The 17,598-nt window shown below is 39.8% G+C and overlaps 1 protein-coding gene across 7 annotated transcripts in view; it reads right to left on the bottom strand.

The window, feature by feature from the left end:
- The window catches only part of hppy (MAP4K3-like protein hppy), a 54,372-nt gene that overhangs the window by 5,301 nt on the left and 31,473 nt on the right, over window positions 1-17,598 (bottom strand). For 4 of the 7 annotated variants that reach the window (XM_070212472.1, XM_070212476.1, XM_070212471.1 and 1 more), the window contains exons 3-8: window positions 12,873-13,293; window positions 8,268-8,366; window positions 7,504-7,802; window positions 6,684-6,771; window positions 5,088-5,151; window positions 2,088-2,126 (exon numbers count right to left, since the gene is read on the bottom strand). In XM_070212472.1, coding sequence (XP_070068573.1) covers window positions 2,088-2,126; window positions 5,088-5,151; window positions 6,684-6,771; window positions 7,504-7,802; window positions 8,268-8,366; window positions 12,873-13,293 — 1,010 coding nt within the window. Of the gene's footprint in view, window positions 1-2,087; window positions 2,127-4,676; window positions 4,740-5,087; window positions 5,152-6,683; window positions 6,772-7,503; window positions 7,803-8,267; window positions 8,367-12,872; window positions 13,294-17,598 lie in introns of all 7 variants that reach the window. The other 3 variants (XM_070212477.1, XM_070212474.1, XM_070212475.1) reach the window with 2 other exon arrangements.

A 17,598-nucleotide genomic window follows, 5' to 3' on the forward strand; every position in this document is an offset into this window, starting at 1 on the left:
CTAATATGAGGCCATAAATTATGCATGAGATGCAAAACACAAATGCTCAAAGATACACAAAGCACATCGAAACACATTCACACACGCAAATGAAAATGGGAAATGCTTGAATAGAAAATTTCCTCGCACATGAATGCATGGAGGCCGAAAGAGCAGGAGAAGAAAAACAGAAACAATAAACAAAAACATCAGCAAAAAATGTTACAAAAAAAAAAAAACAAATGGAGAAAAAATGCTTTGGAAAATTAATTCTAAAAACAAAATGCCAACAATTTTGTCCAAATAAAACAAGGCGGAATGCAAAAGCAAACAGAATTTGCTGGAAAATCTCAACAGCTGCTGGCAAAGAGAGAGAAAGAGAGGAAAAGCTGACCAAAGGAATCCCATTTTCCATTTGCCGAATTAGTTTCGTGAATTTTCAGTTGATGTTAGCATAATTGCAATTTGTTTTCCATCGTGTTTTTTCAATCGTCCTTCCCGAGGGCAAAAATAGCTTAGGCTCTTCAAGATCCCCTCAATCACTGCGATGGCCAATAATGCCTGAATATTTTAGGAGATTTCTCGTCCTCAGTTAGACAAATCAACACTGGACCACGGCTACGTGTGGCATTACTTGTTTGCACTACGGCCGGGCCACTAATAATAATAACAATAAAAGCAATGTGACGGCCATTTGCACACACATCAAATAAATAAACAATAAACATGGGAAAAAGGGTCCTAGAGTCCAAAGGCAGGACAAATCGAGCGCATTTCATGGCTGCGACCCATCGATATATAAATTCTGCCCAAAATATAAACCAATTGTTCTGTATAAATTAGTTGAAAACTGTTTTTCTGGTTTTCGTTTGGCCCAATAATTGAGCCATCGAAGGGGTCATTTCTCGGGCGTCCCACGGTGCGTATGCTTTCGTTATTCTCTATTTGGTCTCTCTCTGTGTTCCACAATCTCACCCGCTATTCCCCATAGGTTTTCCATCGATAGACAAAGGCAAAAGTTTAGGCGGAATAAGAGGCAAGAGTGAACAAAGCCTGGCCCAGACAATAACCGACAAAACAAAGAAGTTGGGCAAACAAAGAATGCCAGAGGAACAAGCAGAACTAACTTATAAGATGGAAGAAGAACAGCAACCGTAACTTAATATGGTTTAAATGGACGCAGAACGGAAAAAAGCGTAATGAAAATGTAGCTATTTTTTCGGGCATGGGATGGATGGATGGAATGGAAAGGAATGGAGCGGGATGGGCCGAAGCCCGATAATAAACCAAGGTGGCCACAAGATGAGCTGCTGCTCCCCGGTTCATAATGATAATGATGCAGCAGCTCTGGCGGCGAGGATTTTGCGTGTGCGTGGTCTGGCATCTGACGGCCGCCAGGATAAAACACACCCATTTGCAAGGGTGTATGCATGTGAGGAGGTGGCAAAAAAAAAGAAAGGAAAACTTATTTTCTCCGCAAGATGAACTTAATACTAAATCAAAGTCAAAGAAAGAGGAAAAAATGGTTTTAATAATTTAAAAGAAAATTTAAAAAATTTGGAAAGTAAGAGCAATTGTAAATCTTGACTTTAGTCAATTTCTGATCTTTCTCTTTAAGACTCTTTAAGGTATGGTCTTAAATCAATCATTCGATTTTTTGAGGTCTTTCGTTCAGTACTACAGAAATCCTTAGAGGTTTAAAGTCATTTAAAATTATGTCCAAAAGGATGAAGGACTTCCAGACTCGAAATGTGTTGCATACTTTTAGACACCTTGTGAATCGGTTTTAAACCTCTGGCTAGTTATTTAACACTCTTTTTTCTAAAAAAATATGAACCCAAATAAGATGGTTAAGTACCTATGATTAAGTACTTTGTTACTCAGTCGTAAAATGAGTTTAGTATGAATTCATAGCTCGTTAAATAATTGTAACAGTAAGACCGATATTTTTATCGTTCTGTGTAAAAATGGCAGTGCCTTTACGTGTAAAGTATGAGTTATGATAGGGTTAGTGTGGGGGTCAGGTTGATCTATGTGAAAGGGGTGGTTGTTTGAGGGGAGGTGGTCACACCGAGACTCTAAAGGGATACTTTGGTGGGTGTAGTTACCTTAGCTTCAGCTCCTCATCAATATATTGTAAGAGGCTCCTACAAAAATCAAATACAAAAACAAAGATACGGAAAAAAGGAAAATAAAATAAACAGAAAATTTCATTGTGTTTAGTTTGTGGTAAGAAAAAAAGTAGAACAAAATACAAAAGTAGGAAAAGTAACAAAGTTAGTTGAGAAAAATTATTGGGCAGACCCAAATATAAAACTAAATCTACGTTCAGATCGTAAAAGCATTAATAATCTCAAAGACTTGTAAATATCAGAGTGTAAACAGGGTTTTCGTGTGAGTGTTTATCAAATATTATCAATTTTGCAGCCTCGCAAGTTGTTTAAATTAAATTCATTATACCTTAAAGCCATCACCAAGGGTAAATCTTCATTTGGTGGAAACGCGGGCGGCTGTGAAAAAATCCTAACGCCCAATTAAACGCATCAGCTAATTTGCCATGTTCATAATTTTGCCTAATGTCATCTGGCGAAGCCCATTTCTCCACTTAAAAAGCACCCCATAAACGGGATATTAAAAAGTGTGGCATTCTCTGCCGTTTTTTCTCCCATCTTAATCTTTTTCCCCCCGCCTAGGCAATTAATAATGTTCCCTTTTTTGTTGGGCTTGTGGCAGCACAAAAATAATAATAATAAAAAAAAGGAAAACGTAAACAAAAAGCAAAAACAAATTCTTGTTGTACTTTCTGCTTATGACGGTTTAAATGAAATTAACCATGACGGTCGAGCGGCCCCAAGGAGAAAGGCGTAAGACGAGAGCCAGCTTTTGAAAACTTTTCGGGCGCCACAAAGCAGCGGATGTGGGCGGAGCCTGGGACCGCAGTTCAGGAGGCGGGGGCGTGGCACTTAGCCAGAAAGTCGCTTGTAAGTAGCGCTCAGTACATAGAAATTGGCGCAGCCGTTTTTATGGCTTCAATAAAATTGGGCATCAGCATCGAAAGTGCGGTTTTGGAGGGTCTGAAAAATAGGGAGCCTTTGGAGAAGCACTCGCATGCTTATAGACAGAGTGACTTGGCTTTGTTGTCTGCGACGCCACTCGAGTGGCGGCTGCCGCAAAGTGTTTGCCACATAACTCAAATCGAGCACTTCCAGACGCCCCTTGTTCCACCCACCACAGCCTCCGATCGCTGGGAGGGCTTATTAAACGTGCCACTCTCCTTCATCAGCGGCCAACAATGTGTAATCGTTTAAAATGACAAATGGCGCCTCATCCGGCGAGTACAGAGAGAGAAAAATGTCACCCTTGTTGGGCAAAACATAAAAAATAGATTTGCTGTGGATTTTGGTGTTAATTTTGAAGAATATAAATTTCCAAATATTTAATACATTTTTGTAGGTTCTATTGAATTCCTATTAAAAACATTTTGACATTCGAGCCAATCAATTTCCTTTATGTGCTTAAAGCGCACTGATAAAATTCTACCTTTTTTCATATAAATAAAAAACTGATATGATTAATGTCAAATGTATGATCTAAACGTATCAATTTCATATTTTATAAAATCAGTTGTTTCATAAAAATTCTAAAAATACTACGTTAAAGTATTAAATGTTGTCATTTTTAAACAATCAATGTGAAATCAAATAAATATAATCTTTATTCATTAAATCAAACTGATATGAATAACGTAATCTTTAAAAAATATTAAATTGATCTGCTCATATGTCAATTTTTTTCCTGTGCGCATATTTTCTGTCCCTAAGATTTATGACTATTAATCAAAAAATAATATAAATTTTATAGATAGATAGGAGATTAGGAACGAAAATAAAATTCTTGGCTTTAATTTTGCGTTACTTTGTTGCTTCGAATGCCATTTTTCTCTGTGCACCCGCCATTTTGAAGTTGCAGTTGCGTGCCACGCGGCGTATGCTTAATGTGCCATCCATCTATCCTTTTGCCCCCGCTCTAGTTGGCTGTTGCGTTAATTGATTTCTTGGAAACTTTTCCTTCTCCATGGAGCCCGCCACTCACTGCTAGTTTCAAGTCCTGCCATCTATCTGCTGTGTAGCCCCAATTTTTCATCGCGTTCGCCTTCCTTGCAAGTTTCTTGTTTTCCGAGCCACGCTGATCCGGGAGCTGAGCTGAGGCTGCTTATTATTATTATGTTGCAGCATACTTGGGCGGGTGGGCTTCTCGCCCTGACGTAATTACTTCTGGCTGGCAATTAAATAGCCCACAAGTTTGAAGCCCGCCCTGGGAATCATGGAAGCCAGGTTGCAATTATACAACCGAGTACGAAACTGGGAATAGGAAAGGGACTGCACTCGTCCGTGGAGTGGATGAAAAATTCACAAGTTAGAAGTTTTCCCCGGCAGAGACACGTAGCGGCGACTAAGCGCAAGCGTGTGTAGCAGCCATATACACATGAAAATGCAGCAAAATACGAAAGTAAACACACAGCTCCCGGGAAACGTGCAACTAAAAAATTGACTGTGCTCGCACAAGCTTAAAGTTCCGAGCAAATTACACAGGGCGCGTGCTGCGGCCTTAAGTTTTTGGCCAGCATAAAAAGCGCAACATGCAATGCAGTTCGGTTTAACAGCTGCTGGAATATTGCCCCCTTTTTTTCGGCTAACCTTAAAGACATGTTCATAATCAGGGTGCCGCTCAATTTCGGTTTTGATCGCTCGGCGCTGGGACTATAAATACAAAAGAGAGAAAAACGGAGAAGTGGCTATAGAATCGTATAACTAATAGTTTGACCAATGGGTTGGCTGCTGCTGATGCATTTAAGCGCCCCCTCCCTGTGGGAAATTTTCCCAAATGCTGCTGGGTGATTTTCAAGCTGGTGAGTCCACGGCCTGCATTTAGTTTACAAGTGTATGTACATGTGTGTGTGATAGTGTGAGTGTGAAAACTGAAACCGAAGTACCAAAACTGAAGCGGGTTTAACCCGTCTCGCAAGTAAGAAAACCATAGACAAAACTGTAGCATAGGTCCAGGCAACGGCAGAGAAAAGCGATAGGAAAAGGTTCGACGGCACTTACATGTCACTGGGTAACGTCTCGGGACTAGAAGATCGCTCGTTCCACGTGGACTTCGTCGTCATTCCTTGAAATGTGAGAAAGAATACAGAATATCAAGAGATGCTAAAAAATATACATATAGCATTTAAATTTATGTTTATTATTTAATATTTCATCAAGATAAAATATTTCTTTGTTTAAGAAATTTATAAATATATATTTAAAAGCGTATGCAATATATTTTCTCAAAATATGCGTCCTAATAATAATTTTATTGAATTTATTAAATTTTTTAAAATCAATAATCCCTTATTTGTTTTTGTATCAATAATATTATAGGCGAGAATAGAGTATTAAGAATTTTTGAATTTAAAATGTAAAATATACTCTTTCAGTTCAAAAATATTCAATAAATATATGTTGAAATTTAGTTTTTATAGATCATTTATTCTCCAAATAGCTATTTTTATACCCTTGCAGAGGGTATTATGATTTCAGTCAGAAGTTTGCAACGCAGTGAAGGAGATGTTTCCCCATAATGTTACCCCATAAAGTATATATATTCTTGATCAGCATCACTAGACGAGTCGATCTAGCCATGTCCGTCTGTCCGTCCGTCTGTCCGTCTGTCCGTCCGTCTGTCCGTCTGTCCGTCTGTCCGTCCGTTTCTACGCAAACTAGTCTCTCAGTTTTGAAGCTATCGCGATGAAACTTTCCCAAAAGTCTTCTTTCTTATGCAGGTAGTATATAAGTCGGAACCAACCGTATCGGATAACTATATCTTATAGCTCCCATAGGAAGGAAACGTTAAAAAAATTCTAGCTTCGGTGTTTTTTGAAATAAAACCTTCTACTCTTGGAAATATGATTTTTTAAATATTTCAGAATTTCGAATAAAATATTTTAAAAATCGGACGACTATATCATATAGCTGCCATAGGAACGATCGGAAAATTAATGGGAAAGTTACACAGAAATAAATTTTAGCTTTTTTGGTTTTTATTGTATTCTCTTCTACTTTAGAACATGACTCTTTTTAAATATTTCCGAATTTCAATTTTCATTTTATCAAAATCGGACGACTATATCATATAGCTGCCATAGGAACGATCGAAAAATTAATGGCAAATTAATTGGAAACAAATTATAGCTCCGTTGGTTTTTATTGTATTCTCTTATACTCTAGGATATGATTTTTTTTAATATTTCTGAGTTTTGAATTAAATTTAACAAAAATCGGACGACTATATTATATAGCTGCAATAAAGAAGGATAGAAAAAATAATATTAAAATAATACGAAATTTAAAATTTTTGCGAATTGTAAGTTAATAGGAACGATCTGCAAGGGTATATAAGCTTCGGCTGGCCGAAGCTAGCTTTCTTTCTTGTTTAATCAAAATTTGTACTCAAAATCAGTACACACAATAAAACCCGTCGGGATTAAGTTTCTGGTATTTATACGCATATCGTTTTTACTGGTAAAATTTATATTAAATAATTAAATTTTTGCCGATTTGTCTCTATCTCGGATTTCTCTCTCCCATTTGATCTTATTAAATTTCCCACGTCTTAAATTAATGTTTCCTAAATATAAAAGATTTTACCACTCGACTTACCTGTTTTTAGTGTGTGATTTTGCGCTGGCACGCCATTGGTGCGTGACGTCATTTTGCTGGCAATGCGCTGTGGCACACCAGCCACAGACTGAAAAGAAATGGGGAGAAAGGAGACTTTTAAACTCTGTCAAAGAATGGGACGTAACTCCCCCATCGTCAGTCATTCGGTGACAAAGTTTCCGCCTGTGATAAAATCTCATAAATCAAAATCATATTGGGATTTTTGAGCGTGATGCGTTATTTTTGCCAAGAAAAGGTGCCGAGCTAAGTAAAATTTGAATATCTACGGCTAGAAGAGCAAGCTGGGAAACTTATTTGCCACCGGCTGCTAAAAGTTTGCAAAACATCCAAACAAATTGAAGATTTATGACTTGACAGGGACCCTCCGAAGCACCGAATGGCCATGAAAATGCCTTTAAAATGACTGTTTCTGTCCCTGCTGGTCGAACGATTAAAGTTAAATTTGATTTGGCATTTGCAAGTGTCGTTAAATAAGCCTTGGGCTTCGGCTGTCTAGACGGCTGCATTAGTTGGAGCGCCTTTGGCGGCCAATTAATTGGGTCGAACTCCAAAGCCATAAGGCTCCTGAAAGCGCTCTAATGGCGCACTAAATCGTTGACCAATCCCACAACGCACCGGAGCTGAAATGTTCTTGGAGAGCTTTGGCTTTAGCTTAAGAAAACTTTCCTTACGGTTTTTCCGCTTTTCTCTCTCTCTAAAAGCGTAAATAAATTACGGGGAAAGGTGCCAAGTGGCCAGTCCTAGTGGCATCCCCAGTCTTATCTGACCCCATTTCCGCCCAGGGGGGCCGACTACTCACCTCCTCATCGCCATCGAGATAGTAGTAGAACTGCGGGTTGGGACTCTGGTACTTCTGCAGCAGCTCCTTGGCCACCCGCAAGGACATCTCGCACTGGACGAAGGGATGCTGCAGCAGGCGCTCGGCGGTGGGTCGCTTCTTCGGGTTCTTCGTCAGCGCCGTCTTGATGAAGTTGTGGAACGTTGGGCTCCACTTGTCCTTGTTGTTCAGGGTGGGCGGCTTGAAGCCGCTCTTCGACATCAGGAAGAGGGCGCGCATCGGATGCAGATCGAACATCGGCGGCTGCAGTTCAGCGAGCTCTGTTTGTATAGGGCAAGGAGAATATTTAATAATTAAAAAACCATTACTTCAAGTAGCAAAAACCAAATTTTCATTTGTTCAACTATTTTAGCATAATTAAGTTTAATTGTTTATTTCCTAAATAAATCATGATATAGGCAGAAGTCTATACACCTATTGTTTATTTATTTTTGTAAACACAAGTATATCGCAGGTATATTCAAGTTATTAGGTTCAAACATTTCTAAAATAAATAAAAACTAAATAAAACCCATTTTGTATGAAACGTTTTTATTTTTTTACATGTTTCAACCTTGTTTGTGTAATAATGTTTAAATACAGCCTTTGTTTTGTAGCCCGTTTTACTTATTGTTTGACAATTTTAGTTTATTCCGCAATAAACTACAGAAAACAATAGAGTACCAAATATATATCATTTTATTATTGATTGTTTAAATTAAGTAATTTGTAATGGAGTTACTCACCGATTGCGGTTATGCCGCAGGCCCAAATATCACAAAGTTGATTATAGCCACCCTTTCGCTCCACGGCCGCCACTTCGGGAGCCATCCAGTAGGGTGTACCTAAAATTGAGTGAAAATAAAAGAAAACAGGTATTTAAAATGATTGAATTAATTTGACAGTGGTTATCAATAGCCATATTTTTTTGTTTTTATTGCTGCCTCAGCTAATTATGCAACATTCACACATTTAATTTCATTGCTGCCGATTATGTTGGTGTCATTTATTCATTTGCCGGCCAAAGCGCGTCGTTTTTAATTTAATTAGCGTTTTTTATGCGTCAATGTGACAATTGTGCAAATAAACAAATTGCTGAATTATGCAAAAGCAAGGTAATCAAAGCCGGGGGAGTGAAAAAAGCATTTGCGACACATTTTGCTCTTCATTTTGGGCGCACGTTTTATGATCACAAGGAGTGGGGCTGCTAATGCGCCCATTACTCATACGCCATGTTGCAACGAGGCAACAATTTTCGCAGCGCCAGCAGCAGCAGTAGTAGAAACTGCCATGGTAACAGCATCTGCTGAAGTAGTTTCCCTCGAATGGATGGATGGCGCTCGAGAAAATTAATTTTCCTCCCGCTTGACAAGTAGATGAGAGAAGTCGTCGTGGCAGTTAATTGTATTTTCAATTTAATTAAACCACAACGAAGGTGGAAAATCAGGTTTGATGCCTGGCTCTTTGATACGGCCAAGTTTAAGTTACGGTTTTCGGTTTCGCCCGGGGCCTCTACCCGCTTCCCCTCCTCATCATCATTGTTTGAGCTTCGATCCGGCAAAGTGATGCGGAATGGAGGCTGAATTGAAAGCATCGGAGCAATGCGAATTCTCTGAACTTTCGCATGCATTTTAATTAAAGGGCAACACAAACAAGTGCAAACACACAGAGCTACTGATACTGATACTGGAACACAAAAACACACACAGTGAGGGAATATCATCCACAAAGTGACAGCAACAACAGCCAGTCAAGTATCATTTTGTTAATTGCTGAAAAAAGGAGCAAAAAAACTGAAAATGCTGGAATTAAAGGAGACAGACGGCAAAATTAAATGTTGCCATTTGCTGGAAAAAAAAAAGAAAAAACGGTGGCAGGCTTTTAGGTTGCTGCATCTATTTAATGCCAAGACGCATTTCCGTCAACTCGCGAACTGGGAAACATTAAGGACAGCCCACACACATACGCATATTCATCTTTATGGCATAACTGCGGCTGAATGGGCCAAAAAGGGGGTTGCCGGTGGGCGTTACAAGCCAAAGTCACCGAGGTGGAAGTTTCTGCTCATCGTGTGTTGCCATTGACTTGTTAATGACACTAAACACAAACGTAAGCACCTTTTTATTGAATAATAAAAGCGCCAGGCTGTCGCCACCCCCTTAGTCTCTGGTTTTTTCTCTCTCTCCTTGTTTTTACCCCCCTGTAAAGACTCCTTTTCCATCTCTCCTGTTGCCATTGAGCTTTGTTTTTCTTGGCTACAAGGACAAAAATTCACTGAGAAAATAAAACATCACCGGGGCATTGAAGACAAGCTTCAGTAACATTCGCTTAAATAATATCCTGGAAGATTTAATATTAAAGGATTCTGATTTAAGACTCCTCAAAAAAAGACAGTAAACGACGTTGAATTACCTTAAAATGTTAAGCTTTCGGGTAAAACCATAAAATACTTACTTTTTCATTTTAAAATTGGACTATTCATTTACAAGGTTTAGCGAAAATAATTAAAATAATAAAGAATTGATTGAATTTTAAATATTTTTTGCAGCCCCCTTAAGAGTTGGTTTTTCTTGTTTCACAAAAAAATTACTTAAACGTTGAAGGCATATGCTATTTCCAATTAGAGCTCTTTCAAAAAGTGATTTTTCCGAGTGTGCATCCTTACTTCGCCTGAAAATATGCAACCACAAAGAGCTGGCATATCTTGGATCAGACGAGTATTTACTGTCATTCCAACAATCGATGTAAGCTCAGCAATTGACTTATGTTCATATGCTAGAAGTACAAACGATTCGGGGTGGACTTCTATGCCCCTATGCAGAGTTTCCAGACTTTCATAGATAGACGGATAAAATTGTGGGTGTGTGTGTACTTATCACCACATTTGTCACAGAAGTCGCAACAACGTCAGGAATGACAACAACAAACTACAATGGCAGAGGGAGCTGGAGCCTGGAGTGAAGAGCTCTCGGAATGATAACAGTAAGCGGACGTCACATTGTTTGACGGCTTCACACAAACAGAGGGGGAGATAGTCTCAAGTTCCTATACAATCGGCCAGGCCACCTCACCATCAACCAGAAAGCTTCCCGTCAATCCCCTCGAAAACCCTGTCACTAACATGCCACAAAAGATGCTCGCTCAGCTCGAAAACGTCATGAAAACGCAGCCAAAAGTGGCAACAAAGCAGCAAAGGGAAACAAAGGACCCGGCAACCTCAAGGTCGTTAAACTTGGAGTTTGCCATGCTATATATTTATATATTTTATTTTCCCTCCACTCTCTTTTTTTTACAATTTTTCGTTGCACAAATTGCAGCACATTAATCGCACACTGGCAACCGAGCGGACTTGTCCATTCAAATAAATCTGAAATCAAATTAGCGCTGCGAGCTTGCTTTATGACCAGCTTTTCACTTTTACGACGGACTCAAAGGACAAAGGACGGCATTAAAAATTAAAGTGCTTAGTCGAAGCAGGATAAATCCAATTTGGCGTAAATGAAATCAAATCAGATGCCGGTTTTTATGGTACTCCTTCGCTATTCACTGAAAATGTCATGAACTCTAACGCGGCTTAGATTTTATTAGCGCCAGGACTCTGCGGCTTGATAGCTTTTCTTTGGCGAAATTAAGGACATGAAGAGTGAAGAGCCAGCTGTCATAACTTAATTAGCTGGCGAGTGTCAACGGACCCGATGAAGGGTTGTGAGAATTTTAATTAAGTGCAGAGCCAGGCATTTGAAATAATTAATTGTGAGGCGGCGGACAGAGGAACTTGTGGGCTGTGCGACTTCTGGGGCTTAACTGCTGGCCGCGCGTAACCGCAAAAATCTCATTTGCAAAGTCTTGCAAGTTGAAAGCCCCAGCGATGACGACGGAAAAAATGGTAGCTAATGCAAATCATGGCTGCTTCGTCTGCTCGTCGAAAGATTGCAAGTTGTCATGACAAACTAGTCCCCCTTTTTTTCCGCACATGGCCTGTGACTGATATGTTTCTATTTGCATTAAAATTGCGTATACTTCATGTTGCCCTAACATCTTAAACTTGAGGGCTTAGGCAAGTAATTTAAATTAACATAACAGGGAGAAAAAGCAAGATAAATAAGTACTTTACATATTTTGAATTATTTTCTACAACCACATCCTTAAGAGAAATAGGTTTCTCAAAATTGTACATTAATTTTTATAAACGTAGAATTTATAACGTTTTGTACCTTTTCTCTCTGAGGTTGCTAGAAAATTGTCTTAAATGGGATTTGGAAAATAGCTTAGCGCTGTCCACTGCAGCAGAAAAGCTATGGGAGAAGTGCGAGAAGCTGAAATCTATTAGTGACAAAAATACGTGGCTGAAGTGGAAGGAGGTTCAAGAGGACTGGGAAAGCTGAACAGGCCACAAAAGAAGTAGCCACCAAACTAAAACGTCGACTCGCCAATTGGGACATTTTTCAAAAATTATTTGCTTTTGTGCTTCAGTTTGGGGCAACAACAAAGGTGGAAAACTCCCCCTCTTTTTTTTACCCCCCAGAAGGATGGCAAACAAAGAGCCAGACTGGCCACCTGCTGGTCGGCTACTTTTGTCCAGCTTTCCCCCCACAACTATGCTCCTTGGGTTTTTTATACTTCGCCTGCATTTGAAATATTCTGCAAATTGAATTGTTCCCTTTGGACCCGCCATCGTTTTTTGATTATATTTGAGAATTCCTTGCAGGAGCCATTATAATGCTACTCCTAATTGAATTGCATTCAATTGGAGAGTCCATTCAGGCTTTTGGCCATTCCAAAGTGGTTTGAGATGGAACCACTCGGACGTATACTTGATTTTCCACCCCTGTCTAATTTCATGTTTTCCTCCTGTGTTATTTGTGCTTTGTCATTTCTGACAGCTGCTCCATGGGTGAGGTGGAGCGTTTAGGAGCGTTAAACGCAATTGTTGCTCCTGGCAGGACGCTCCACTGGCATTTTTCTGCTTTGATGCTTCGGTGTGCCAGCCACAAAACAGAATCTCATAATGATAAACACTTTGTGTGACAGCACACCGTGCCCCGCCCACAGCCCATATTTCCAAGGTTTCCACTCGAACTCGAATTCTGACTTCGTTGGCAAGTGTCCTTGATGCCAATCGATTTCGCAGATGTCCTGCTGCTAAATAATATGCTGAAAAGGAATTTTCCTTAGAAATTTTCTTAGAAATCGCTTGCTTGAATCTGCATAAATCCATTGGTAGAAAATAATGAAATGATTTAGGATACTTTTCGTTAAAATACATCTGCTTTTTTATGGGCATATGTTATATGATTCGTTATTCCCCCGAAAATACTGTTTTTTTAATGATTATTATATATTTTACTCACCTATAAAGCTCTTGCGTTTGTTAATGGTGGCCGTGATCTGCGCCGAAACTCCAAAGTCCGCCAGTTTGACATCCCCGTACTCAGTCAACAGGATATTCGCACCCTTGATGTCCCGATGCATTTTGCCCATGGAGTGCAGGTACTCGAGTCCCTTGAGGGTCTCCCGGCACATGTACGCGATCTGGACTTCGGTGAGGGGACCGGTGACCTGGTAGATGTCCTGCAGACTGCCACCGCCGCAGAACTCCATGCAGATCCAGAGCTTGTCCCTTCGCAGGTACGATCCGTAGTAGGCGATGATGTTCGGGTGCCGGCAGTCCCTCATCATGATGATCTCCTGCTGGATGATCTGTATGTCGTCGGAGGGCTCCAGCTTGATGACCTTGATGGCAGCCAGCTCATTGCTCTGTATTCGTTTCGCCTGTAAGAAATCAGAGAGAATGAGAGATTGCCTTGAATCAATACCTTTGGCTCTCGAAAAGTCAATGAAAATATGGAGATTTTTAAAGGGGAGGCGAGGCGTTAAGGGTGGCATTTTTGATTGGCTGCACACCTGCAGCATCTGGGGCATCGCCTCTCTGTTCATCTTCATTCATGCAAATATTCCTGCTCGTTTTCAATAAATTTTTAGCGCGCGCTCTTGCACATAAAAATGCATTGTAACCACTTCACAATTTACCCCTCCCATCCCTCCGGCAGCCAATGGTCCATATTATTTGCATAGAACAATCACCCACGGGTGGAAGTTCTCCTTCGCAAAACCACTCACCCCCCAACTGAAACCCAATCCCATTTCCATTGGCAATCCCTATCATCGTCGACGTCATCAGGCGGAAACCTGCGAATGCCTGCAAGGAATATTAAAAGGCTGAGAAGCAAGAAGGCTGAGTAAATCGGCTCCGATTTCTCTGCTCTCCGTTGAAAGCTGAATAATGAATAATTATTCAATAATAATGGTTATATTAAAAACGCCATGAAAATTTCAGATTTTTTAAAATGTTAAGAGAAAATTCCTTAAAAAAATAAAAACCGCTGCAAAAATAAACCTTAAATATGTAATTAATGCTGGAAATATACGAACATATTCAGAAAAAGGAATTGTTGACAACTTAATAGTCACATAAAATTATCAAAATTCAAAGAGGTAAAAGAGAAATAAGCTCTGTCAAATAAATAGGCTAATAAATCATTAGAGATAAATAAATACAGACATTTCCGATATACAATTTACGCGTTTATATTTTTGGAAATTTAAAATGAACCAAAATCTTTAAATAAATAAACAAATTGACTATAAACGTTGAAAGGCATTTTAAGAATTTTTGTCGGCCAAATAGTTACAATTGTCTTGTAATTATTGACGTACTTCAGATGAAATTACAATAATGACCGTTTGACCTTTTAAGGGAAAAATACTGAGTGGCTTTCCGTTCTGTCCACCTGATCATTAAGCCCAAATGTAATTTGGCCAGGAAGTTGCCGCTGTGACCAGTGGATTCCATTTAAGAACTGGCTTTTCGCTTCGCAGCTCCCTGCAATAATTTCGCAACGCTTCGCTTCGTTTGGGCCAGCATCCTTGGAGGATATGGAGTTGAAGCCACACACACAAAGGAACAGCTACAGCTACAGATACACACACAGAGGGAGACAACAATGCATGTGGTATCCACTTTCAGCCCTTCACCTGCCATCCGGCTACCTTTATCCTTGACGTCCGTGTGTGCGAGTGTGTACGTGTACATGATTCCACCATTTATCCTTGCGTCATGTACTTTATACGCCCACGCCGCTTTCTCCTCCATCTCGGCCTCCCACTCCTCCTCCTTCGGCTTTTTCCGCCTTTCTCCTCCTCCGCAGAGCTCTTATTTTTATTTTCGTTGCATTTATTATTCAATGCGGTAGCTCCTGTTCTCCCCCTCTCTCTCTCTCTATCTGTCTCCCTCTCGCTTGTTTGTCTTGTGTGTAAAAGTGTGTGTTATTTTTTTGCAATGATATCTTGCTCGACTTAATGAAGATAAAGCGATTTTTATTGCACTGCAGCAGCAGCTTCAATCGAGTTTAGTTTGTTTATTTTTCTTTGCTTTTTTTCAGCTGATTGCTTGTCCTTGCTTTTCATTTTGCAGTTTCTACCTCCTGCTGCATTGTTGCATTTTTGATGTTTTTATTGCAATCTGGGCTGGCTTCCAAAATGCTATGCCATACTTTACGGCAGGAGGTCTCCGTCTCCGTCTCTGTCTGTCCGTCTGCCTGCCTTTATTGCCGTCTCTCTCTCTCTGGCTGTGGCTTCCCTCCCTTTCCCTCCAAGCCAGTTGACAGGCGGCCATCGTCGGCTTTTCTTGTTCCTCATCTTGTTTATGGTAAATAAATTATGCGTGATTTTTAGACAAGTTCCCTGCGGCTGCCGGAGCAAAGATGAAAATGAAATGTGTTGAGGCAGCAGCTGGAAAAAGGCGGGGGGGGGGAGGGGTAGCGGAAAAGTGCCCCGCCCCCATTTCCCCAGCTGCGGTAAGCATAAAAAGCTGCTGATATGCACAAGCCAAAGTGGAAAGGAGCTTCTGAGCTTCTGCTTCGATGGCTGAAAGGAAGCGAGCGCAGTACATCCTGCCATCCAACTATCCTTCCTGCAGCATCCCAAGAAGATATGCAGCATCAACAAAATTTATAATGAGCTGCGCCAACGTCAACGTCTTCCTCAACATTTTAAACGGATTTGCTCATCGCCGAATGCAGCTGCAAAAGTCATGGCAAACAAAGTTTTAATGACTTATTTCGGGTTCAATTACAAGAGCCAACCGGCGATTGATACCGGCAGCACTTGACGTATTTATTTTAATTAAAAATGCATTAAATCATTGTCAGTGGGACATTGAAGGGGTCTTGCAATGACCGGTAATTATTATGGGAAATATGTGAGGGGAAAAACAAATTTGCTCTGTAATGTATGCTACACTTTTCACGCAACCCGAGATGTAAGCAATCGATAACGATCATCGGTGGACGGGGGGTGGCAAGGTGGGCGGTGAACTACGCCATTTCCTGTGTGTGTGTGTGTCCGGCATGTAATCGTTACAATTTCCGACATATGCTCATATGCATGAGCAAGCCAGCGCGGCCCCAGGAGCAGAATATCCTTCCTTCCTTTTCTTTCCATTCCCGCCTCTTCTCTTCTCCTTCCTGTGGCTTTTCGCATCAGGGAAAAAGGGTTTACTTCTCCACTCTCCCATCCATTTTTCGCCCTACTTTTCACATTATGTCCGTAATGGATATTACGCGTTAAGCTCGAATTTTCATTCCTGCATTGCTTGCTAATTGCATGGACTGACGGAAAAAAATAATGTTTTACAAAAAAAAAGCAAAATACAATATATGTTCAGTACTCAAAATTCAACTAGGCTAAAGATTACCCCATGTGGTTTTTTAAATTCTCCATTAAAAAAGTTACTTATGTACATAAAATACATTTTAAATAATTGACCATGTACTTCAATCGATTTAAATATTTTGCAAGGATTATTTTCATTCAATTTGAACCGACAACTTACTTAAGCTGAGCTTTATAAATGCTTTTTATGAACTGCAAATCTTAACAATCTCTTTAATAAACACAACATAAAAATTTATTATTTTATTTTGATATGCAAAAAATATTGAAAGCATTTAATAAAATTATTCATATTTTTGTAGAAGACTCAACTTTATTTTTCTTATACAGGGAACTCCATAATATTCGACATGTTCGGCACGTTGTGCACAACGTGGGTCATTGGACATTGGACACGCAGGCTTAATTTCATTTCAGGGCTTCCGCGGGAAATTCATTTAGCGGGCCAAAATGAAAAGAGCTTAAAATTGTTCAGCTTAAAATTGTGCACGTTTCAGTCCTCCTGCCTTTCGACCTCATTCATTTGTTTTGCATTTGACGGAAATAATTTATGATTTAATTTGAGAAAAGGTCGCGCTGCCAGCCCGAATCGCGAACTTAATTCAATTTGCCGAGAAATTTAAATGCGTTTTGTTTTTGCTCACGTACAATTGAAATCGAATTACGTTATTGATCGGGCATCTCCACCTCCGCCTATTTCGCACTCCTCCATAAACGAACACTTGATGCCGGACGGAGCACTTGAGAGTCTTTTTCGAGCCGCTCCGATAACTCATATTAGCCACTTGAGTTTATCGATGAGCTCGCAATTCTCCAACAATTTTCACGCAATGCCAACAAAAAAAAAACAATATAGATGGCCTAGGGAATTTCTCAAGTGGCTCCAGAGGTCTGGGTCATTGCCAAGAGACAACGCTGGCATCTTGACGAGCGTTTTTCTGTTTGCTGGAATGCGGAAAGGAAAGGGAGGCGGGTACAATAAATGGGCGGGAAATTGAACGAATTTGTCACTGGGCTAGACAAAAGGCTAATGGTGTAACGGCTGACCAAAAAATATGCGGCAATCAATCAATCAAAATGTCCAATCGTTATAGGATGAACCTCGGCAATATTTGATAACCCAAAAACACACAGGGAGCAAAATAAAGTATAATATTTATAATCTAATAAATAATTAAAATCTTTTAATAAATTTTAAAATTTTCCAATAAAGTTTCTAGGTATACAAAAATATTATGCAGTTTTTACAAATATTAAAGAAAATGAAGGAACGTATTGATGAAGCCATGTTACTTAATTCCAAACTGGCATTATTCGTGCGGTGCATAAATCTGATTCCCCATA

Source organism: Drosophila takahashii, chromosome 2R (genome assembly GCF_030179915.1).
Source record: "Drosophila takahashii strain IR98-3 E-12201 chromosome 2R, DtakHiC1v2, whole genome shotgun sequence".
NCBI classification, from domain to species: Eukaryota; Metazoa; Arthropoda; class Insecta; order Diptera; family Drosophilidae; genus Drosophila; species Drosophila takahashii.